Source organism: Mobula hypostoma, chromosome 12, assembly GCF_963921235.1.
Source record: "Mobula hypostoma chromosome 12, sMobHyp1.1, whole genome shotgun sequence".
In the NCBI taxonomy this organism is placed as follows: Eukaryota; Metazoa; Chordata; class Chondrichthyes; order Myliobatiformes; family Myliobatidae; genus Mobula; species Mobula hypostoma.
In genome coordinates, this window is record NC_086108.1 from 94,614,845 (window position 1) to 94,639,857 (window position 25,013).

Consider the following 25,013-nt stretch of genomic DNA (forward strand, 5'->3'; position numbering starts at 1 on the left):
GTACACTGGGTACATCTTGTACATGAGGATAGATATGATCTATACTTGGCTCATCAGGCTACAGAATATCAAGGGGAGGACTGGACTGTGGGATCCAGTGAGTCCACGCCCAACACCCACAGGTACAGAACACACCAAGGCAACGGTGGTTTTCGACATACCTACAAGCTCGCCCTCGGAGTGACCTTGTCAATATATTTGCAGACACGAGCAGAGCCCGCACCAAGATATGGTGCCGCAGTGGTGCAGCGGTTAGCTCCACACTATCACAGCTCGGAGTTACAAGCTCAATCCCAGCATCCGCTATAAGGCGGCGGTACGCCCTCCCCATGGAATGCGTGGGTTGTCCCTGGGTGCTCCAATTTCCTCCCACGGTCCAAAGACGTACCGGATAGGTTAGTTGGTCATTGTAAATTATCTCATGATCAGGTTAGGGTTGAGTTGCAGTTGCCGGAGTGGCACTGCTTGAAGGACCAGAAGCTCTATCACTAAAGCTTCCTATTTCCATTATACCTCCATCACATGCAGAGCCTGATCATCCAAGCGACAATTTCCCAGGTAGAGGCTTTTAACTGAACTCACGGATAGAACACTAAGTAGAGTTATAGAGTCAGCCGGTCTAGACAATGCCAGTCAATTCTGTCCCATCTACCTGAACCCAGCCCATGGCCCTCCATACTTCTGTCATCCATGTACCTATCCAAACTTCTCTTCAATATTACAATTGATCCTGCATCCAGCACCTCCACTGGCAGCTCGTTTCACACTCACACCACCCCGAGTGAAATTTCCCCAACAGTTTCCTCTTACATATTTCTCAAACCTGTGGCCTCTGGTTCTAGTTTCCCCCAACCTCAGTGGAAAAAGCCTGCTTGCATTTACTGTATCTATACCCTTCATAATTTTGTATATCTCTATCAAATCTCCTGTCAGTCTCCTGTGCTCCAGGGGATAAAGTCCTGACATATTCAGTCTTTCTCTATAACTCAAGTCCTGGTGTCCTGGCAACATCCTTGTAAACTTTCCCTGCACTTTTCTAGTTTACTGATATCTTCCTAGTAGGTAGGTGACCGGAACTGCACACAATACTCCGAATTCAGCCTCAGTGATGTCTTGTACAACTTCAACATAACATCCCAACTCCAGTAATGCCCCCACCACCTCCCTCTCCTTCACCGTTTCCCATCCCCTTTCCCTTTCCCTCTCTCACCTCATCTCCTTGCCTGCCTATCGCCTCCCTCTGGTGCTCCTCCCCCCCTTTTCTCTCTTCCATGGCCTTCTGTCTCTTTCACCAATTTACTTCCCAGCTCCTTACTTCATCCCTCCCCCTCCAGGTTTCACCTATCACCTGGTGGTTCTCTCTCCCCTCACTTTTTAAATCCACTCAGTTTTTTTCTCTCCAGTCCTGCCACGTCATCTGTACACTTTCCACAGATGCTGCCTGGCCTGCCGAGTTCCTCCAGCATTTTGTGTGTGTTGCTCGGATTTCCAAAGGCTAATGTGCCAAAAGCTCAGAGTTAGGACCCTCTCTACCTGTGACACCATTTTGAAGGAATTACCAATCTGTAATCCCAGCATGCTTGCTCCCAATTATACCCTTTTGTACCAGTGCACACAGAGATAAACTGGAGCCAAGATCACAACCACAAATATCAAACAGAAACAAAAGTCACAGCTCATATAATTACGGAGTGCCTTTGGTCTATGACACAAGGCCGCTTTGAATCCACAGGGACTGTGTCTATTTACCACTTGTGCTTCAGAAGGAAACAATAAGTTGTACATCTTATCAGATTCATCTAAGCAAACAACGCCCAACACTTGTTTCTGGAGAGAGATCGTCATACAGTGTTTTTAACTCAGCAGAAACACGTCTGAATGCAGTACAAAAAAACAAACAGCTCAGTTAAAAAGCCGCTTTTTGTCTACTTTCTTCTTCTTAAGCAGCCCCTGGGGATGGAGGATACCAGCCCTACACCACTGAACAGAGGAGATTACAGATTTGGTCTGGAATAGATCCAACAATCACACTGAATGGAGAGCTACTCTGTTGGGAAACCCCAGTACAAGCCTTGCGGAATGGTGGACTGACATACAAGAAGCTCCTGGGGCCTTAGTGAAGCACAGAAGAACAACAGGTCAGATACACAGGGTGATTAATAGATAGCCTCACAATTAGCCAGCAAAATTATCGTGTCTAATCCAAAAATTCGTATCCAAACTGATTTAAAATCTAAGTTATCAAATAGGAGAGGATGTAACTAGTGACATATAGAACACTCGACTACCAGAGTCATGCCCCATGACGAGCTTTAACTATCTTTGTTACTCAGAATGAGAATCATGTTTATTATCACTGGCATGGGTCATGAAGTGTGCTGCAGGTAACTGCAATTCATAAAATATACCAAAAATTACAGTAAGAAATGTGTATTAAGTAAATAGTGCAAAAAGAGAGCAAAAATAGTACGGTTGTGTTCATAGGTTCATTGTCCATCCTGAAATCTGATGGCAGAGTGGGAGAAGCTGTTCCTAATGCTGAGTGTGTGTCTTTAGGCTCCTGTACCACCTCCCTGATGGTAGCAATGAGAAGGGGGCATGACATCGGGATAAGGGTCTCGGCCCGAAACGTCGACTGTACCTCTTCCTAGAGATGCTGCCTGGCCTGCTGCGTTCACCAGCAACTTTGATGTGTGTTGCTGGTGGGAGTTTACTTCAATTGCCCTGGTCGGATGCCAGGTATTCACTGATAACTGTGCTGTTTTCTTTTACATCGCTTACTCATGCAGTCTGCACTTGAAAGCCAGGGTAAAATTTAAGCTTTGGTTCCTCATAAGCAGTCCCTTGGCATTTGGCATCAAGCAGCTGGTAACAGTTGGGCCTCGGGGCACAGGTACCTGACCCTCAACCACAGTTAGGTCCCTTCATGCTAGATACGAGGGTTCTGGCGAATGCTGGTGAACAGAGAGACTTTGGCGGTACAAGGACATCATTCCCCAAAACTGGGAACACAGATAGATAGGGTAGAGACGAGGCCTATAGCATGCTTGCTTTCATCAGCTGAGGAACTAAGTACAAGAGATGGGACATTGTACAGTACCATGCCAAAGTCTGATGCACCCCAGATTTTTTATATTGTTTTAAATAGCATGTCCTCCACACAGCCCTGATCTCAACATCATCGAAGCTGTCTGGGACTACCTGGAGAGGCAGAAGCAAGCGAGACAGCAGAAGTCTGCAGAAGAACTATGGCAAGTTCTCCAAGATACTAGGAATAACCTACCAGCCAACTTTCTTATAAAACTGCACAACAATGTACCTAAGAGAATTGATGCAATTTTAAAGGCAAAGGGTGAAAATACCAAATATTGATTTGACTTCATTTTTTTTAACTGTTTACTGCTCTTTGAAGTTTTTGATATTTAGAAACTTTACATTTCATAATTTTTGAAAGCATCTTCGCTTTACAGAATTGTGTTACGTGTGTCTAAGACTTTTGCTCAGTACTGTACTACTGTTGTACAAAATATTGGTTAGGTGCAATTGGAAGATAAAGATTAGCTTTATTTGCCACATGTACATTGAAATATCAAAACACTCAGTGAAAGGCATCATTTGCGTCAACGGCCAACACAATCTGATAATGTGTGGAAGCAGCCCACAAATGTCGCTACGGTTCAGACGCCAACATAGCATGCCCTCAACTTACTAACTCTGACTCATATGTCTTTGGATTGTGGGAGGAAACTTGAGCACCCCGAGGAAACCCACACGGTCATGGGGAGAGTGTACAAACTCTTTGCAGACAGTGGCGGGAATGGGTCGCTGATGGCTGGCACTGTAAAACACGACACTACTGTGCCATCTTGAAGTGTTAGAGTATTGTGTAAAGATCCAGTCACCACAGCCTAGGAAGGATGTGATTAAACTAGAGTGTAAAGGAAAGACTCTCAATGACGTTGCCTGGATTTAACAGCCTAAGTTAGCAGGAGAGATTGGATAGGCTGCAACTTTATTCTCTGGAGCAAAAGAGGCCAAGTGTTGATACAATAGAGATACAAAAAACGGAAACAATTAAGAGGCATTTTGACAGATACTTGAATAAGTAAGACATATATGCTTAATGCATACAAGACTATTGACAGACAAAGACTAAACTATGCTCCCTGTGCTGTACAGCTATGACTCTTGCAGATGGCACATCCCTCCCACCCCACGTCCCCAAGTCCCACTGATTTCAGTTTTAATAGTCCCAGGAGACACACCTGGGCCAGAACTGCTTGAAGGTCAAATCAGTTGCTCTCACCACACCTCTGGAATAATAAAGTTGGTTGTCAGAGGGTGTTTTTTTTTAAATACACAGAGAGGTGAGTGTGTGAAACGCACTACCAGGAGTGGCGGTAGTGGCGGATGTTTGAAAGAAAACTAGGGGGTCGTGCAGGAGGGAAAAGTTAGATTTTCTCTCGTTTCACTGTGAATGCCTGCAAGAACATGAACGTCCAGGTAGTATATGGTGACATTAACGTACCTTGATAATAAATTTACTTTGAACTTTAAAGTAGGTTACTAAGATGGCACAATATCAATGGCCAAGTGCCCTGTAGTGTGCTGTACTGTTCTATGAGCTCATTACTTCTCTAGGTTTGTAACTGTAACACTAGATTCCGCATTGTCCTTGTTTTACTTTGTACTACCTCAATGCACTGTGTGATCTGTATGAACATGCAGGACAAATTTTCTCCACTGCACCTCCGTATATGTGACAATAATAAGCCAACTTGCCAATTTAGTTTGATTTGCAAGGCCTCCTGTAAAATCATACAATTGCAGACCCTCACTAGCCTGTATTTAAGAACAAAAGGTTTCAATTAACGCCCTTCGCTGTGGTTTTTTGAAAATGTCCCACTCAAAATTGCTGAAATAAGGGGAATGTCTTTAGCTGAGAGATGGTTAAAAAACAATAGCAGATTAATTCAAAAAATACAAGTGTGACATAGGATCAGAAGATGTTGGATCCTTGTGGGCTGAGTTAAGAAACTGCAAGGGAAAAGGACCCTGATGGCAGTTATATACAGGCCTACAAACAGTAGCTGGGATGTGGACTACAGAATACAATGGGAAATGGAAAAGGCGGGTCAAGAGGGCAATGTTATGATAGTCATGGGAGATTTTAACATGCAGGTAGATTGGGAAAATCCAATTGATGCTAGGTCACAAGAGAGAGAATTTATAGAATGCCTATGGGATGGATTTTTAGAGCAGCTTGTTGTTGAGTCTACTAGGGGATCAGCTATACTGGATTGGGTGTTACATAATGAACTGGAAGCGATAAGGGAGCTTAAGGTAAAGAAACCCTTAGGAGACAGTGATCACAATATGATTGAGTTCAACTTGAAATTTGATAGGAAGAAAGTAAAGTCTGACATAGAGGTATTTCAGTGGAGTAAAGGAAATTACAGTCGCATGAGAGAGGAGTTGACCAAAGGAAATTAGAAGGAGATGCTGGCAGAGCAGCAATGGTGTGAACTTCTGGGAAAAATGAGGAAGGTGAAGGCTAAATGTATTCCAAAAATGAAGAAATACTCAATTGGCAAAAATAGTACAGCCATAGCTGACAAGGGAAATCAAAGCTAATGTAAAAGTAAAAGAGAGGGCCTACAAAAAAGCAAAAATTAGAACATCCCAAAGGTTAACATGCAGGTTGAGTCGGTGGTGAGGAAGGCAAATGCAATGTCAGTATTCATTTCAAGAGGTCAGGAATACAACAGCAAGGATGTGATGCTGAGGCTTTTTAAGGCACTGGTGAGGCCTCACTTTGAGTATTGTGAACAGTTTTGGGCTCCTTATCTAAGAAAAGATGTGCTGACAGTGGAGAGGGTTCAGAGGAGATTCACAAGGGTGATTCTGGGAATGAAAGGGTTATCATGTGAGGAATGTTTGATAGCTCTGGGCCTTAACTCACTGGAACTTAGAAGGATGAGGGAGGATCTCATTGAAACCTTTCAAATGTTGAAAGGCCTAGACAGAGTAGATGTGGAAAGGATGTTTCCCATGGTGGGGGGCGGGGGGGATCTAGGACAAGAGGACACAACCTCAGGATAGAGGGGCACCCTTTCAAAACAGAGTTACAGAGAAATTTCTTTAGCCAGAGGGTGGTGAATTTGTGGAATTTGTTACCACATGCAGTTGCGGAGGCCAGGTCATTGGGTGTATTTAAGGCAGAGACTGATAGATTCTTGATTGGCTATGGCTTCAGCGGTTATGGGGAGAAAGCCGGGGAGTGGAGCTGAGGAAGGGAAAACAGGATCAGCCATGATTGAATGGCGGAACAGACTTGATGGGCCAAATGGCCTAATTTTGCTCTTATGTCTTATTATGGTCTTATTAGTACGTTTCAGAAAATGTGCTTTAAGTGACGAAGCCAGACATTAGTTTTTATTTTTCTTAGATACAGTGAATCTGTTTTACCTGCAGCCATCTTCAGTTCAGTTTGCAACTAATAACAGAATGATAAACATTTAGCTCCCCGTGAGGAAATAACCACAACTGTGTAAAGAGCTGGTTGTTAAAAGAAATGTTATCCCAAATCCTCACACCAGGGTTTCTTCTTGTCTTCTGAAGACTATAAAAAGAAATGAATGCTCTTCTCTAGTTACAACAGGAAAGTGGAAAACCCTTTGGGAAAATTCTACCTCTACAATGGCACTACTACATTAGGGGTTTGGAGAGTTTTGGGATGTCACCGATGACTCTTGCAAATTTCTACAGGTGTACCAGGGAGACCGGCTGCATCATCACCTGGTGTATAGCCTCCAATGCACAGGATTGAAAGAGGTTGCAGAGGATTGTAGATTCAGCCAGCTTTATCATGGGCACAAGCCTCCCCACCTTTGGGGACACCTCTGAGAGGCCATGCCTCAAGAAGGCAGCATCCATCATTAAGGAACCTCAGCACCCAGGACATGTCCTCTTCCCATCATTACCTTCAGGGAGGAAGTGCAGCAGCCTAAAGATTGACACTTAACAATTCAAGAACAGCCTCTTCCCCTCTGTCATCAGATTTCTGAACAGTCCGTGAACCAATGAACATGACCTTACTATTCCTAAACACGAGATCTCTTTAGATGATGCCTGACCTGTTGAGTTCCGCCTCACAATTCCTTTCTTTTTTTGCACTATTTAATGTATTTATTTTAGAATAGCTAGTCATTTTATGTCTGTGCACTGTACCGCTGCTGAAAAACAAGCAAATTTCACTTCAAATAGGCCAGAAACTCGATTCTGATGTTTATGGATTGTAGTGTCTTCTATGACACACAAGCAAGTGACAGGACAGGGTGGCTGCTGGACAAGGGCATATTCTTACCAATTCTACTTTCACAGATGCTACATTTTCACAAGGGCTGAAAGGATAGAAGTTTTAAGAAAATAAAGACAGAAGAGATTGCAAACACGGGAATTTGGAGCAGCAGACAAGCAGGCGGATTAACACAAGAGATTCTTCAGAAGCTGGAATTTCAGAGAAATACACTTAAAAATGCTGGAGGAATTCAGCAGGGCAGGCAACATCAATGAAGAGAAATTTTAAAAATTATGTTTTTTGGCCAAGACCCAGTCAATAGAAAGAGGCTCAGCCCAAAATATCAACTCTTTATTCCTCTCCATCGACGCTACCTGACCTGCTGAGTTCCTCTAGCATTTAGTGTATGATACGCAAGACACTGGATGAACTCAGTGGACTTGGCAGTATCTACAGAGGGAACTGGACAGTCTATTCTTTGGGTCAAGACCCTTCGTCTCAACAAATGAAGGGTCTTGACCCAAAACAGCAACGTCTACTAGAGTTGCCAGACTGAGTTTCGCCAGCTTCTTTTTAGTGGTTTTAGGAAAGGCATCACAACTCTGATCAGTGATAGCCTCATCCCAGCTGCACGTGGAAAGTATCAGTAGATCACAGGTGTCGTCAAGTAATAACAGAATTATGAGAAAAAGCAGACAGATTGAGAAGGCAGATTAAAGCACAAACAAATTGTTAAAAGCCAGCTCTCTCACCTTTCCACAGAAATATGTGACCACATGACCCATTGTCAAGGATGTAACATTCGTTGGTAGAAAGTTGAGCCATTTTAAATGGGTTCTCCGCAGCTACTTCTGTTAAACTCAACTGCCCACTGGCATCAGAGATCTAAGAGTAATCAAATCAACCAGGTTCATTACAATGTATGATGTAGTCTACGAAAGTTTTGCACTTGATTGGCAAAACTGTATCATTAAGACTTGGCAAAGAATTCGCACATCATCTGAGAAGAAAACTGTTACCATGTAGAGTTTGGCCTTTTGCTTGCTACGGGTATCAGCGGCGCTATCTTCAAGAACAGCGTCTGGAAGGTCTGGTTTGGGACCCAGTAACTGCCATTTAAAAAAAAGAGGAAATGTTACGTCAGAACAGAATCCTTCTTGCATGGTATCAACTTTACACTAAATCTTCACATGCCCACCTCAATGACCTCCTTGGGCTCCTGTCCTTCTTCCAACACATGTACCTTGGCGCGCCCTGCTCTGTCTTTATCACGGATACTTGTGACAAGTTGACAGCACTTGAGCTTCTCATGAACATTGCTCTTTGATCCATTCCACTGGTAAATCTCCTGCAATTACAAATTTAAACAAGATCATGAGTCCCCTGTGGCCAGATGTAAACTTTATTCAAAATTGAGTATATTACTTGCCAGATTATGGATAACCTCCTCCCCACCACACTTACTACATTCTGTTTCTTTCACACAGTCCTAGGTCAAACAGCATTCCCTTCATCCCATTGAATCCATGTTGACCATTAGCGCCCCTTAACACTAAGCCTAAATAAACCCCGTTTTATTCCCCTCACATTCCCAATATCCTTCCCCCAGATCCCACCAGCAACGTAAGTGATCCTGAAATATCTTCATCATCATAGCCAGGCAGATCATGCGGGGAAGCACCACTGCTGAGAGAACCGAGCAACAATTTGTTGTACTTACAGCTCCAACATCGATGATGAAGCAGTCTCCCTTATTAAAGCTGCTCCACGCAAAAGGCGCTTCACAGGCCCGCACATTTCGCCTGCCCTTCACGTGCAGTAGCCTCTTTATATTCGCCTGATTGGTGACGACGTGTGTGAAGCCGGATGCAACACCTCCTTCCTGCAATAGGAAACATACACTACATGAGGCAAAAAAATGGTTTAAATTTTATAAAAGGGCAAAATTATCTTACCAAAACCCAAAGTCGTACTGATGCAAGCTTCAAAGATTTAACTTAGAATGAATTTTACTGAGAAATACAGGGTAGTAACAGGCCCTTCTGGCCAAACTGGTCTGCACTACTCAATTACCCTTGTGTGACCAACTAACCTACTAATCTGCACAGCTTTGGAACGTAGGAGGAAACCGGAGGACACCCACAGGGAGAATGTACAAACTCCTTATAGGCAGCAGCTGATTTGAACTTGTATCACGGGTGCCATAATGGCTTTATGCTAACCACCACATATATAAATCTTTTCAGAAAGGGCATCGAATGGCAGAGCAAAAATGTTCTTGTGTCTGTTTCAAGGTATAATCTTGTGAATGGGGTCCTTCCGCTCCCCCCCTCCCACCACCATACTGAGGAAGGAGCACAGTATAGGGTTCTTCTGCTATGCCACATGACTGGCAACAGTTCTATTGGCTTTAAGGGGTGGAATAGAGGGGAGGGAACATCCACTTAGACCATGAGAGGCCTGCGTCGGGCATTTTCATGCCTTACAAGGCGCAGATTGGAAGTCTGTGTGGGGCGCCACTCCTTGCACAGACACTAGAGCAATGTGTGGTTAAGTGCCTTGCTCAAGGGCACAAACACGCCGCTACAGCTGAGGCTCGAACTAGCGACCTTGAGATAACTAGATGAATGGAATAGAAAAGTACTGAAAGCATTGACTATGAATGCAAGAATAAAAGAGATTGCACAGTTCATTGTTGTGATTAATTTTTGACTGTGAATAAAGTTTATTTTGATATATAAAAAAAAACCTTGTGAACGGGATACATCCTAGTATAGGCTCATGACTTCAAAAGACTTGAGGTAAAAGTGTTCTGCACACTCAATGTAATTCAACAACCCAAATCTGTAATGAGTGCATGGCACTCAGACCAATTCACATAGACGTGCCCCATAGGGATACGTATCTCATTGGTGCAGTAAAGGCTGCTTCATTCTTTATTTATTCAAAGTCTTTAACCCAGATAAATATGAAGTGTTAGGCCTTGGTAGGGCAAATACAAGGAGACAGGCTGAACAGAGAGATCTTGGAGTCCAAGTTCATTGCTCCATGAAAGTGGCTGCACAGGTCTATAGGGTGGCAAAGAAGTGTGAGGGGTTGCTGAAGTACCCCTATTAACTGTGCTTTTGAGAAGAGAGAGAGAGTTATTTACCACCGATGGCTTGTTTGTAAGAGAGAGACAGACGAAGATTAACGGTTGGACTGTCACTTTAAGGCACTGGAAGTAACTTTGGATTTCTACTGAGTTGGGTTTGGAGATAGCACTGAGCAGCTCGGAAGTTGCTATGGTGACCGAAGGCAGGTTGTTGATATTACTTGTTCAAGGACAGTTCGCCTGCTTGTGCATTTCTTCACAGACAAAGGAAGGAGGGATTATTTGAATGACAGTTGATGCTCAGCACGGTGAGATAAGTAGGAGGTCAGATGATACAGACCTCAGACACATGATCTGGACACTGAATGAGCGTTGTTGTGCCCGCAGAGAAAGGTGGGTTTTGGAGGATCGATCTAATCGCTCTTGCAGTGGAAGGAGGGAAAAGGGTTGACTGGTGGGGAGTTGTCCATGTGTCCACCCTTGCCTGGGGGATAGCTCCACCACAGAAAACCGGTCCCCTTTGTTAAAGTCACAGTCGGTGACTTTTAAAGGATTTCGGAGGATGACAAGAAGATCGATGGCATCAGCTCACCTGAAGACTCAAATCTCTCTCTCTTTCCATCACTACTCAACTCAATACCACGAACTGAACTGAACTTTACTCATCATCGTAAGACTGTATCTTTTTACCCCTAGACTTAAAGAAACTTGGTTTTTCATACATATATTTCCACACTTACTGATATACTTACATATATATATTTATATATTACTGTATCGCATAGTTAATAATAAATATAATTAGTTTATAGCAATACTGGACTCCAAAGTGTTTTCCATCTCTGCTGGTTCTTAATTCCCGTCACGGGGTTCGTGACAGAAGGCTTATGGAATGCTTGCTTTTAGTAGTCGAGGCATTGTTCAAAAATTGAGGTTATATTGCAACGTTAGAAGACTCTGTTTAGGCCACGTTTGGAGTACTGCGCACAGATCTGGTCGCCCCACTGTAGGAAGGATGTTGAGGCTTTGGAGAGGGTGCAGGAAAGTTTTACCAGAAAGCTGCCTGGCTTAGAGGGTATGTGCTATCATGAGAGTCTGAATAAACAGGTTGTTTCCTCTGGAGCCTCGGAGGCTGAGGGGAGATCTGATAGAGGTTTGTAGGATTATGAAAGGCATAGATGGACTGGACAGAGAGCACCTCTCTCCCCAGGGTAGAAATAACTAATACCCAGAGGCCATCCATTGAAGGTGCGAGAGGGTAGGTTCAAGAGGAATGTGAGAAGTAAGTTTTTTTACTCAGAGTGGTGGATGCCTGGAATGCGCTGCTGGGTATGGTGGTAGAGAAAAATACATTAGAGGCTTTTAACAGACGTTTAGATAGGCACATGAATGCGAGGAAGGAGGAGGAATATGGACATTGTGTAGGAAGGAGGGATTAGATTTTCTGACGGTTTTTGATTTACTCTTTAGCTGGTTCCTTCTGTGTTCTACAATCAATGTTCTTCCATGCCTGGGGATCCTCAAATCAATACCAGAGGCATTTGAAAATCTAAACTACACAAACAATGTGAATCGCAGCTGCTAAGGCGGCACATAAAGCAGCAATGTAAGTTGGGAAAGGGGTATAGTGAGTTCTTCCTCATACAGTGCTCCAGATTGGGGAAATGTTTACACACCCAACATTTTAGGAAATTTCTTCCCTTCCACCATCAGATTTCTGAATGGACGATCAACCAACCCAGGAACATTTTTTATACTCTCTTTTTGCACTATGTGCTTAATATTATATATCCCTTTTGAAATAAGAAGTGCAAACACCGAGAGCAAATGTGAGTGTATATATATATAAAACTGAAAATTTTTTTAATGTCTTGTACCTATACTGCTGCTGCAAAACCAGAACTTTTACAACATACTGTATGTTGGTGATGCTAAACCCGTTTCTGATTCTGAAAAGCTGTGCGTAGGGAGCAGTAACTAATTCTCAGATAGGTCAGGTTACACTCCAGTGAGTCCCCCCCCATTAGCTTTTGTTCAGAGTGCCATACTGCGCGCTGACCAGAAATTAAACTAATCAAGAGTAGGTTTAAAATGAAAAACCTTCACAGTAATTTGAAAAGAAAACGTACATAGCTTGGTTATGAATTTTTCCTCACTTTGTGAGTAGCTGAATAAAAAGCTGATTCCACCTATCCTCCCTCTTGGTGGTTCTATTTCTGAATTTAAAGAACCAAAAGTACATTAAATTTTTTACAAAGTCAGAGAGCTTCCGGCTAGGAAAATCAATATTCCATCCACTACATCAGATGAAGTGTAAAAACAATGAACAACTGCATCTCAATAACAATTCAAGGACTTGAAAGATACTTCAAGGAGGTTTCTGGGTTGTCTCACTGACCCAAACTCACCACTGCATACATACAGACAGACATAGAACAGTCATTATTACCGAACAAGTGGTCCTGAGACATCAGCTGGGACTAATTTTGTAATGTTTAGGCAGAGAAGTGGAAGTGAAAACATGAAATGTTTAACAAACATTGTTCTGATCCAATGTGCTCAAAGATGCTTCTGATTGAACAAGGCAAGTTGAATGAATTCCACGTTCTTACTGTGTTGCTTTGGAATTAGGAGTCCTGCTTGTCTGGAGTTCCACTATAACCCTGTGGAGAACCTCCCATGACCCAGGCACTATGTAATCAGTCACACCAGTTCTCTTCCTCATATCCTTTTGCCTTGAGACAAGATGATGTGTGCACAGGATCTCTTTAGACTGTTCTATGCCTGTCCGTATGTATGCAGTGGTGAGTTTGGGTCAGTGAGACAACCCAGAAACCATCCTGAAGTATCTTTCAAGTCCTTGAATTGTTATTGAGATTCAGTTGTTCATTGCCTTTACACTTCATCTGATGTAGTGGATGAAATATTGATCTTCCCATCTGGAAGCTCTCTGACTTTGTAAATAATTTAATGCACTTTTGGTTCTTTAAATTCAGAAATAGAACCAAAGCTGATGCTCTGAGAAAATTATAAGAACAAGAGATTCTGCAGATCACAAGCACGAGGAAGTCTGCAGAGACTGGAACTCCAAAGCAACACACACAAAATGCGGGGGGAACTCATATTTAGTTTTTTTTTAGCTCGACGTCATGACAGGTGCGGAACTCAGTGAGGTGCGGGCGAAGGTGGACAAAGGTGAGGCACTTACTGAGGACAGAAAGTTCTGCCTCGGAGAGGGGAAAGTCGGAGGGAATAATGGAGACCTGGCAAGGATGAGAGCTGGGATCGAGTGGGAGGGTGGGTTTGATGGTGGTTATTCAGAGGTAACACACACAAAATGCTGGAGGAGCTCAGCAAGTCAGGCAGTATCTATGGAGAGGAATAAACAGTTGACTCCACGTGAAGACTTTTCATTGGGATTTTATAGATGCTGCCTAACCTGCTGAATTTCTCCAGGATTTAGCATGTGTTACTCTGAACGTTGACAGATCTTATCACAGGTACTGGACAACTTAAAAACTTAATTCTCTTGCCTATTCCCAATTGCCTGCATAGCAAGAGAACTGCTGGGCTATGGAGGACAATTAAGAGTTAACATATACTGTAGAATGAAGTGAGGATGCATTTACTTAAATACACACAGCATATCTTATCTCCTACAAACAAAATTCTGGCACTCCTTTAACTACAGATGAAATCAGCAACTTTTAATATTTAAGATATCCCCAAGATCAATCTTAATTTGTTCATTATTAACTTTGAATATTGTCTACTTATCAATTCTCACTATTCAAAGTTTGTTTTAATTTTTCAGGTCTACCTGCTCCAAACAGTTGATTCCCCTTTGTACCTCTGAAAAGGCTCTCTGAATTATTTTTCTTCACCCAACCTAGTTTTCCTAATCACATAAAGCTGCCTTGCTTTGTTCCAAGTCACTGCCAGGGTTCATGTGTAGCCCTGGCAACGGTGGGTGTAATTAGTTAATTTCAGGATGTGACCCAATCACAACAGCACACAGCTTAAGCACAACTTTTTAGTGTGTTTCAGTTACATATTGCAACATCTAGTTTCCATAAATAGCACTGACGACACCATTCAGTACACATCTCTTGGTAGAAAAACCCTATTAAGCAGATTTCCCTGCAAATTACTCTCACAAAAATTCAATTTGTTATATCTTAATTTGCCATATACTCATATTTACATGTACTGTATTATGAATTTGCTGTGGTGTGATATGCAACAAAAAACAATTATAAAGAATTATATAAAGTTAAAAGTACAGTTACAGAGTACAATGTGCATAAATACATGAATGCCAGCATGTATTTAGAATGAAAAAAATATTATAAAAACTATTTACCGTGTAGTGCAGTGACTGAGGTAATAGAGAGGTGGGGAGAGCTAATTAGATTGGTTGATCAGAATTATTACCTGGCGGACAAAACTTTTAGGATGGCATAAAGTTTTTACTTTAATAGCCCTTTTGCGCTTTCTGGAAGGAGGTTCTTCAAAAAGGCAGCTTTCTGTGTGGATAGTGTCTACAATGATTTTTTTCATGCCCACATTCTCGTCCTGGACTCATACAAGCCCAGCAGTGATGCAGCCAATAACCTTTTCAGCTGTCCGACATTTCATTGTAGTTCCCGTAAATCGTGAGAGTGCGCTGATGTGAGGATGCTCTCAGTGATGTAGAATTGCACAGGATGTTCTGGGAAAGATGGAATTTTACCACCTACAGCAAGAAGTTTACCCTCTGCAGAACCTTTCTGTTAACGAAGGAGATACGGTTCTCCAAAATGAGGACCATATACTTGTCATTCAAATTTTTAAACATGTTATACAGAAGAATCATTAACTCTCCTACATCTATGGAGGGGAATAAACAAGATCAGGCCTGAACCTTCAGCGATTTAAACCCCTCCATAAATGCTGTCTGACTTGCTGCATTCCTTTAGCATTTTGTGTGCCACCTACTCAATAAACAGGGTTACACTCCCCTAGGTTTTCAGTGAAAAACCAAATTCTACGCTTGAAGTTCAACAAGAATGGATCTATATTCAATACCTGACATTATGTAAAATTCCAGGCTTGCTCAACAATACATCCACATTACCTGGTACACAATTCCATTCTTAAAGTAGCCCAGGAACTTGCTTGTCTCGTTGCCTTGTGCTTCCCTGTACTGCACGGGAGCACCTTGAAGACTTTCATCCAGTTGCACACAGTAAATGGCAGCAGATCCAGATTCATCCTTCTGGCACTGATTTCCTGGAAAAAAATATCTATCAAAAACCAAACCACCCACAAAAAAAACAAGAGTTGCAACGCCTGAAGATATGAATGTACACATACCCAGCCACATATGGATGCTACTCTTAAGATCCGCAGCCACGTTAAGGACAATGTAGGCATCACCGATGTAAAAGTTCCCATGCTGTGTCTCTGGGATTAACACAGGGTTCATGCTCTCGATCCTCCAGATGGTAAGACCTGGCTTTTTGCCGACATTGTCAAATGCTTTGTGGAAAGCCATTGCCTGCGGGTTAGAAGGGGGACAATGAAGAAACTGTAGATAGGAAATAAACAATTAACAGGACTTTTTTTTAGAGATACAGTAGAATCCAGTTAATTGAGACACATTGGGACCAGTACGTTTTGGCTTAATTCAGCTGCTGCCCCAAGCAGCTGAAGTTTCATGGAAATAGTTAAAAAGGTATATAAAAAAAATACAAACTGAGTAACAAATTATGCAGTTAGATGAAATACAAAACAAATTGGAGCACTACTACAGTACTATAACACAGTATATTAGTCCCTAATAGTTAATGACAGAGGAATTCATCCAGTGTACGTCATGACAAAATCAACACAGACACCTAGTGCAGATAATGGACTCTCTTCATACAATGCCTCAAACATGCCACACTGACACTATTTAAATACCGTTCCCCCTAAGGACAGTGTAGTGTCTAGCGGCCACACAAGTGTGTGCAACTGATGCTAGTTAGAAACCGTTCAGCGAGTCTCCTAAATAAACAAAGGGAATCTTGGCAATTTTCTCATTGAGTTTTTGTTTTTTTAATAGTCATCCCAAATAAGCGGCTGCCCTGATAAACAGATGGCCCAAATGAGCCGGAATCCATGGTAAATCACGAGCAGTAAAAAGGCCCTTCCAACTCAATAAGCACATATCTCTCAATTCCATGCACATGACTAATTAACCTGCTAACCCAAATGCCTTTGGGCTGTTGGAGGAAAATGGAAACCCATGCAGTAACGAGGAAAAAGTACAAACTCCATACAGGCAGCTGCAGGAATTGAACCTGGATCCCTGGAACTGTAACAGCGTTACGCTAACTGCTATGCCACTGTACTGTATAATAAATGCACTGCTAAGCTGAAGATCCTTTTCCCTTTGTACACTGCCGAACGCGATTGTTTCAAAGACGGGGAAATAAATCAAGCAATTTAACAGGAGAGATTTATAATTGATCCAATCTCTAAAGTGTAGTTACTACCCAGCTCCTCCACATTAGAGGTAGGAAGCATCCTGGTGTATTTCGCTTAATTCCGGCAATACCCCCAAAAGAGGAAAACAATAAAGGGCTTGTTGCAATAAATCTGAAATTTGAACTTTTGCCAAAAATCAGGTTTCTTGACTTTAAAGTGTACAGATCTAGCAATTTGAGAACAATATTAAACTACAGATATTGGTTTTCTGCAGAACATCCTTTTAGATAGTTGGAATACAGACTATATATATAGTCCCCAAATAAATGCCACAACCAATACCCCCATGCCAAATTCAACGCCTGCAGAAAACTCTTTCCTGTCTGAAAGCTTCGCTAATAGTAGACCCTAAGCAATAAATATTGTACTGTGGCTGGACTGAATTCAGAGAGGATCATTTCCTGTGAAAACTGAGAGAACACACCACTTTAAAGCTCACTCTCTTCACTGCAAGGGAAAGCAAAAAGGCAGGCTCTGAATACCACCAGTTTGTGATAAACCGTGGAGAGCCATTCTAACCAGATTAGACCATTGAACACGCACAAAATGCTGGTGGAACTCCACAGGCTAGCCAGCATCTATGGAAAACAGTAACCAGTCGACGATCCAGGCCGACACCTTCCCCCAACCTACTTACTCTGATTTCTTATATTTTTTCTACAGTCTTGACGACTCTTTACTCTTTTCCATAGATGCTGCCTGGCCTGCTGAGTTCCTCCAGCACTCTATGTGTGTTGCTTGGATTTCCAGCATCTGCAAATTTGCTCTTGTTTTATATCATTGAAGATAAGACTATTCTAATCTTCCAAAAGTGATGCCTCAAAAAGGTGGCATCTGTTATTAAAAACCTCCATCACCCAGGATATGCCCTCTTATCACTGATACCATCAAAGATGGGGTACAGGAGCCTGAAGACACATACTCAGTGTTTCAGGGCAGCTTCTTCTCCTCCACCAGCAGATCTCTGAATGGAAAATGAACCCATGTACACTACCTCACTACTTTTTTCTCTCTTCTTGTAAAACTTATATAAGTATATAAAATTGCAATTTATATCTTTTTTATTATGCATAGAAATGTATTGCTGCCACAAAACAACATATTTCATGACATACAGCGGTGCTAGGAAGTTTATGAACCCTGTAGAATTTTTTCTATTTCTGCATAAATATAAGCTAAAACGTGACAGATCTTCACTTAAGTCTTAAAACTAGATAAAAAGAACCCAAGTAAATAAATAACACAAAAACATTATACTTGTTCATTTATGTATTGAGAAAAATGATCAAATATTACATGTATTTGTTAGAAAAAGTATGTGAACCTCTGGGGTAATGCCTTCTACAAAAGCTGTTTGGAGTCAGGTGAGATGAGATTGGAGGTGTGGGTTGTAGAGGTGTCCTGCCCGATAAAAAAAACCCACAAAGTCAGGTAACTGACAGAGCCTGCTCTTCTCAAGAAAGATCTGTTTATGTGCACCAAGCCTCGATCAAAACAACTTTCAGAGGACCTTAGAAGAATTATAGCTGGAAAAGGCTACAAAAGCATTTCTAAAAACCTGAATGTTCATCAGTCCACAGTAAGAGAAATTGTCTCCAAATGGATGAAACTCAATACTGTAGGAGAGGGATCCTGAAAAGATCACACCAAGAGCACAATATGCAATGCTGAAGGAGGTGAAAAGGAGCCCAAGGATAACAGCAAAATGACCTGCAGGAATCTCTAGAATTTGCTAAAGTCTCTGTCCATGTGTCCATTATAAGAAAAAAAATACTTAACAAGAATGGTGCTCATGGAAGGACACCACCGAGGAAACCACTGCTCTCCAATAAAAAACTTTTCTGCACGTCTCAAGTTTGCAAAAGACCAGCTGGATGTTCTACAACATTTCTGGGACAATGTTCTGTGGACAGATGAGATAAAAGTTGAACTTTTGGCAGAAAAGCACATTTCTATGTTTGGAGGAAAAAGGGCACTGCACACCAACACCAAAACCTCAACCCAACTGTGAAGCATGGTGGAAGGAGCATCATGGCTTGGGGCGGCTTTGCTGTCTCAGAGCCTGGACAGCCTGCAATCGTTGAGAGAACAATGAATTCAAAATTGCATCAAGACATTTTACAGGAGAATGTCAGGGTAACAGTCTGTTACCTGAAACTTAATAGAAGTTGGATAATACAACAAGACAATGACCTAAAGGACAAGAGTAAATCAACAGCATGATTTAAAAAGAAGAAAATTTGTGTTTTGGAGTCAAAGTCCTGATCTTAATCCTGTAGAAATGTTGTGGAAGGACCTGAAGCAAGCAGTTCATGCAAGGAAGCCCACTAACATCCCAGAGTTGAAGCAGTTTTGTAAGGAGGAATGACTTAAACTTCCTCCAAGCCGATGTGCAGGACTGATCAACAGTTACCAGAAACGTTTGGTTGAAGTTAAATTGCTGTACAAGGGCGTCCTACCAGTTATTGAACGCAAAGGTTCACGTACACTTTTTAACAGATGCATGTAAATTTGAATTGAATGTAATATTCTCAATACATAAATGAACAAGTATAATGTTCTTATTTTATTAATTTAATTGTATTCTCTTTATCTAGTTTTAGAAGTTACGTGAAGATCTGATCACATTTTAGTCATATTCATGCAGAAATAGGGAAAATTCTACAGGATTCACAAACTTGCTAGCACTACCAGTGATGTTAAACCTAATTTTATTTATTCTGTTTGCTTTTAGTTTGAGAATGGAAAGGAAATTGTTGAGTTTTATTTGACTTATCAACTTCTGTATTTTGCTTCTCCAAAATGTATGTTTGCACTAGAAATAAATAAATAAATTCAGCTAATTACACAGGGCCAGGACACCACCAATGTTACTATTATCAAATCATAGTCTACATCATTTTAGGGATGGGGCTGTGAGATTTTTAACCAAGGGCAATTCATTACATGAAAAAAATTATAGACGCTGGAAATCTGAAGCAAGAACAGAAAGTGCAGGTAAACTCTGCAAGTCAGGCAGCATCCATGCAGAGAGAAACAAGAAGTCTGTAGCCTCTCCACATTCTCAACATACTTTCGAGGCCACTACTGGGATTAAGTGGATTGATGTAACCACCTCCCATGCCTGCAATGTTTCCCCAAACCATATTTTGATTATTAATGTATTCATTAAAATAAGGTGCCTTCACTACCACTTTTTTCAGCATACCATTCAGAAAGTCAATTGTGGAAAAATTACTTTTCAAAAACAAGCAGTAATGACACCTCCAAAAGGCTGCAGATGCGATTGGGTTCAGCATGGGCAGTGGGGTGGTAAATGCAGTTTAACATGCAGCAGTACATTCCGTAAGATTATGAAATGCTAATTTGTTCTTTTCGGAACCATGAAACAAACCTATTTTCTTTTAAAAAGTAGCAAGTAAGGCCATAATACAGTATATTAAGCCTTCCTTGCCAAAAGACTCGACCCCTAACCACAGCCACAATTTACTTTTCTCTACACTGCACCAGAATATGTGGATCACAGATCAGTCTCTACAGCCACCTGAGGATGCACTAATAGACAACCCCTTAGAAGAACATCATACCGAACTCGAGTGATGACACTACTACTGATACAGTATATATACATATGAACTCCATGCCATATAGATAGAAGTTTGAACAAAATAGCAAAAACAGATTAATGTTGAATAGTCAATAGTCATAGTCATACTTTATTGATCCCGAGGGAAATTGATTTTCATTACAGTTGCCCCAACCAAGAATAGAGTATAAATATAGCAATATAAAACCATAAATAATTAAATAGTAATATGTAAATTATGCCAGGAAATAAGTCCAGGACCAGCCTATTGGCTCAGGGTGTCTGACCCTCCAAGGGAGGAATACATGGAAGACTACAACTGGAACATTGCTATGGACACCCTAGCACAGGAATATCGTTTAACAGTGGAGACAAGGGAAAATCTGCAGATGCTGGAAATCCAAACGACACACACAAAATGCTGGTGGAACTCAGCAGGCCAGGCAGCATCTATGGAAAAGAGTAAATAGTCATTTCATGCCAAGATCCTTCATCAGGACTGGACAAGAAGGTGAGAAGTTAGAACAATAAGGTGAGGGGACTGGAGGAAGAAATACAAGGTGAAAGGTGGTAGATGAATGCGGGAGGGAGGTGAAGTTAAGAGCTGGGAAGCTGAAAGAGGACTGGAGAAGGGGGAATCTGATAGGAGAGGGTAGATGACCATGGAAGAAAGGGAAGGGGAGGAGCACCAGAGAGAGGTGATGGACAGGTGAGAGGATGAGGTAAGAGAGGGAAACGAGAATGGGAATGGTGAGGGGGGGGGAGAAATTTTGGAAGTTTGAGAAATCGATGTTCATGCCACCAGGTTGGAGGCTGCCCAGACAGAATATAAGGTGGTGTTCCTTCAATCTGAGTGTGGCCTCATCGTGGCAGTAGAGGAGAGCATGGATTGACATGTCGGAATGGGAATGGAAAGTAGAATTGAAATGGATAGCCGCCAGTTGATCCCACTTATCCTGGCGGTCGGTGAAGCAATCTTCCAATCTACACTGGGTCTCACTGACATGCAGGAAGCCACACCAGGAGCACTGGATACAGTAGACTACCCCAACAGCCTCACAGGTGAAGTGTCACCTCACTTGGAAGTACTGTTCGGGGCCCTGAATGGTAGTGAGAGAAGAGGTGTAGGAGCAGGTGTAGCACTTGTTTCACTTGCAAGAATAAGTGCCAGTAGGGAGATCAGTGGGGAGGGACAAATGGACAATGGAGTCACATACGGAGCAGAGGTGGAAGAAGGGAAGAAGGTGGTGGGATAATGTTGGAGATGGTGGAAGTTATGGACAGTTATGTGGTGGTGGTAGGTGAGGACAAGAGGTACCCTATCACTGGTGGGGTAGCAGGAGGATAGGGTGAGGCCAGACATGTGAAATGGAAGATATGTAGGTGAGAGCAGGTGGAGGAAGGAAGACATCTCATTAGTTCTAGAATGAAAAGGCTCATCCTGACAGCAAATATGGTGAAGACGGAGGAACAGAGAGAAGGGGAGGGCATTTTTACAAGTGACAGGGTGGGAGGAGGTATAGTCCAGGTAGATGTGAGAATCATGGAGCAGATTCACCAGGGAGTTGCTGGAAATTAGGTTTATAATTAGAATCACGGTGGCTTGGAAAATTAGAGCTCATTATGAGAAGTTATGCCAAATGGCCTGGTGGAGTTCCTTGGAGTTTTACGAAGACTCATGATCTGAGAGATGGAAAACTGGAGGTTAGACATGTGGCTTAAAACGTGCAATTGTGCAAGGCCTTGCGTTGCTGTTGCACTGTCAAAGAACAGAGTGGACCCGCCTACTCTGCTCAGTCTCAATATCGTGTAACAATTTCCTAACCTTCCCGAACCCTCTGGAGATACGTTGGATCAATACAAGGCTACCGGACCTAGGAAAGGTGGGCGACTCCATTCCGCTGTGAATTCACTTCCCATCGGTAAATGCGCCCCGATTTAAACGAGGGCTTCAGTGTGCTTTAGAGGCAGCGCCAGGGTTGTCCCTGAAGTTCATATTTGGCTGGACCAGCTGAAGACTGGAAGAAATAAAGAGATGATGCATCCACCGCAAGGCCTCGGTGGGGAAGGGCCACGTCTAGGGCTCTTCCGCTATTGGACAGCGAGGGGCCGAGATGGGCGAGGAAGTCCATCAGTGACAGTATTGTAGTAGTGCATCACCGCAGGGAGTCACCAGGTCTATTGGTTTTAAGGGGTTTAATAGAATGCTACGTAAAACATTGATTATGAATGTAAGGATGGAAGGGTTTTTATTGTATTTTATAATAAATAAAATGTCTTACGATATTAAAAAAGGATCGGGGAGGAGGAGTGGGCCGCTGTACCACAATGACAATGCGGAGAGCCTGAGGCAGCTCGCTTGTCCACTCCCGGCTCTTTGTAAATATATACGCAAGAATTGAGTTTGTGATCGATTTCTGAAGCTTGCAGCCTATTATAAATGTGTTAATTTTCTAGATCAGGGGTCCCCAGTCTTTTTTTTAAATGCCACAGACCCCCACCATTAACCGCGGACCCCAGGCTGGGAACCCGCCGTCCAAATGGACGCGTTCCGTCTATAAATCTCAAACTCCGCAGACGTTGTTTGACCCCCTGAGTATGTCTGGCATTTTATGCGCCTCTTTGTTTCTAACTTTCCGACCAAATTCCCGATCGTTTGGCAGCACCCACTGAAAAGTGGCGGATACTTTAAGAGTAACTTCTGCTCAGGTCTGCTGAATAAATGAACTATCACTCGGCCGCATCTCATTTCTTCAGAAATGGAAAGGAAGCCGATTAAACACGCGTTTGAATTGCAAGAAGGCAGCCTGCAGAGCTTAGTCTACAGCTAAATGTGCAACATATAGCCAATCTGTGCAGAATTTTTAAAATAACGCTTAACTTTAAATAAAGACTTGTTCTCCCTAGAGCGCAGAAAGTGTGATGGGGTATTGAAAATAATAAGAGCACTCGACAGAGGCAGACTGTCTCCAATGGCAAAGGAGCCGAGGTGCTGGCGATACCTTTAATGCGAATAGCATAAATAGAGACGATACTGAACAAACACTTCTTGTTTAAGAAAAACATTTGGCTACACTTGGCGGCTGAGGCAGATTCAGGGCGGTTTTCAACTGGGGGTCTGGGAAAAGCCCCAAAACGAAACCACGACGGGACAGCGGGCTCAAGGGGGGGGGGGCTTGGTCGCTTTGCCCCAATGGGGCGAATGGCCTCTCCCTATACCACTGCAACTCTATGTCAGCGGTACCAGCGACACCCATATCCTGGCGAGGGAACAGCCCTCTGTTAAAAGACTGCAACATGTAGCAAACCTGCAGACGCGCCTATTAACGTCGCCGGTTCAGACCCCCTGACGGGATGGTTGCGCAAACCGACCCGTATTTTTAAAGAACTTTTATTTTCTGTAGATGGTCTGTCACCTCTCCGATTCAGAATTCCTAGCACTATTTTAATGCTTCTGTTTCTTTCCACGAGCTCCTTAAACTTTCCCAGATCTTTTCAAAGATGGAAACATCCCCTCAAAAATGAAGTAAACTTCCATTAGAGTTGATTGCAGTCATCACCAACGTCAGAAGCGCAACCAGAGAGGAACACTCGACATTTCAGATGCATTTATCCAAAAAAAAGCAACCAAAAGAAGAGGGTAGCCATTTTCGCCTCAAGGGCTGCGATTGGAATTCTGAACAAAGCGGCTGTTCTTTTTTAACTGCTTATAGTTTGCATGAATTGTAGCATTCTCCGAGACAAAAAAAACTTTTACACAGTTACCCCCGCTGCGTGAATTAATCTACCAAATGCAGATGCCCCGCCAACACAGACATTAAGTGCGTGTTGTTCGGAAACAGCGGGGACTGAGAACGAATCTGCTCTTAGTAAGAATAAAAACAGACCCCAAAAGCGATGCATAATGTTTCAATCGTTATCAGCAAAAGTGTAAGACTTACTAAGAACAAGGCGAGGTCCGGTTCCGATTCCGGGAGTAATATCGGGTATGGATGCTAAATCCCAGTGATTCTCTCCGTGCTCTGTTTCCTTTTAACCGAGAAGGGAGTGAAAACCACGCTCCAATCCTATTGGTGAACTTCTGGTTTTTTTATGCTAATTGCCAGCTGTTCTGTCATCGCCGTTTTCGCCCAACTAGTGAGCAGAAGTAAATCTACAGTAAAAGAAAAAAATATTCATGAAAGTTTCAATGATCCGGGCCTATTTAATGTTTAATTAAACTGCAAATCACCATATGTAAAGAATAGAAGGAAGAGGGCACGATCCAGATTCGATCGTTTTCAAACCGTAGTCATGGTCAGTCTTGATGTAATTATGGGAGAGGGGAGAATGAAGGCTTATTAATGTACTTAATAAATTCAGGAAGACAATTGTGAAAAAAAAACAATTTTTCACAAACATGCAGTGATGACATTCTGAAGGGCTGCAGGTGACATACTGGCTCCAGGAAGGGCAGAGGGTTGGCAAATGCAGTTTAACAATGTGTTCTGGAAAGCTACAAAATGGTAAATTGTGAAGAA

The 25,013-nt window shown here is 42.4% G+C and overlaps 1 protein-coding gene across 1 annotated transcript in view; it reads right to left on the bottom strand.

Annotated features, from left to right (window-relative positions):
- scinlb (scinderin like b) overlaps nt 1-24,638 on the bottom strand; it is a 43,967-nt gene extending 19,329 nt beyond the window's left edge. Inside the window, exons 1-7 of the mRNA XM_063064637.1 lie at nt 24,435-24,638; nt 15,750-15,933; nt 15,511-15,665; nt 9,021-9,182; nt 8,499-8,648; nt 8,320-8,409; nt 8,053-8,185 (exon numbers count right to left, since the gene is read on the bottom strand). Coding sequence (XP_062920707.1) covers nt 8,053-8,185; nt 8,320-8,409; nt 8,499-8,648; nt 9,021-9,182; nt 15,511-15,665; nt 15,750-15,930 — 871 coding nt within the window. The 5' untranslated portion in view covers nt 15,931-15,933; nt 24,435-24,638. The remainder of the gene's footprint in view (nt 1-8,052; nt 8,186-8,319; nt 8,410-8,498; nt 8,649-9,020; nt 9,183-15,510; nt 15,666-15,749; nt 15,934-24,434) is intronic.
- Nucleotides 24,639-25,013: the final 375 nt, after the last annotated feature.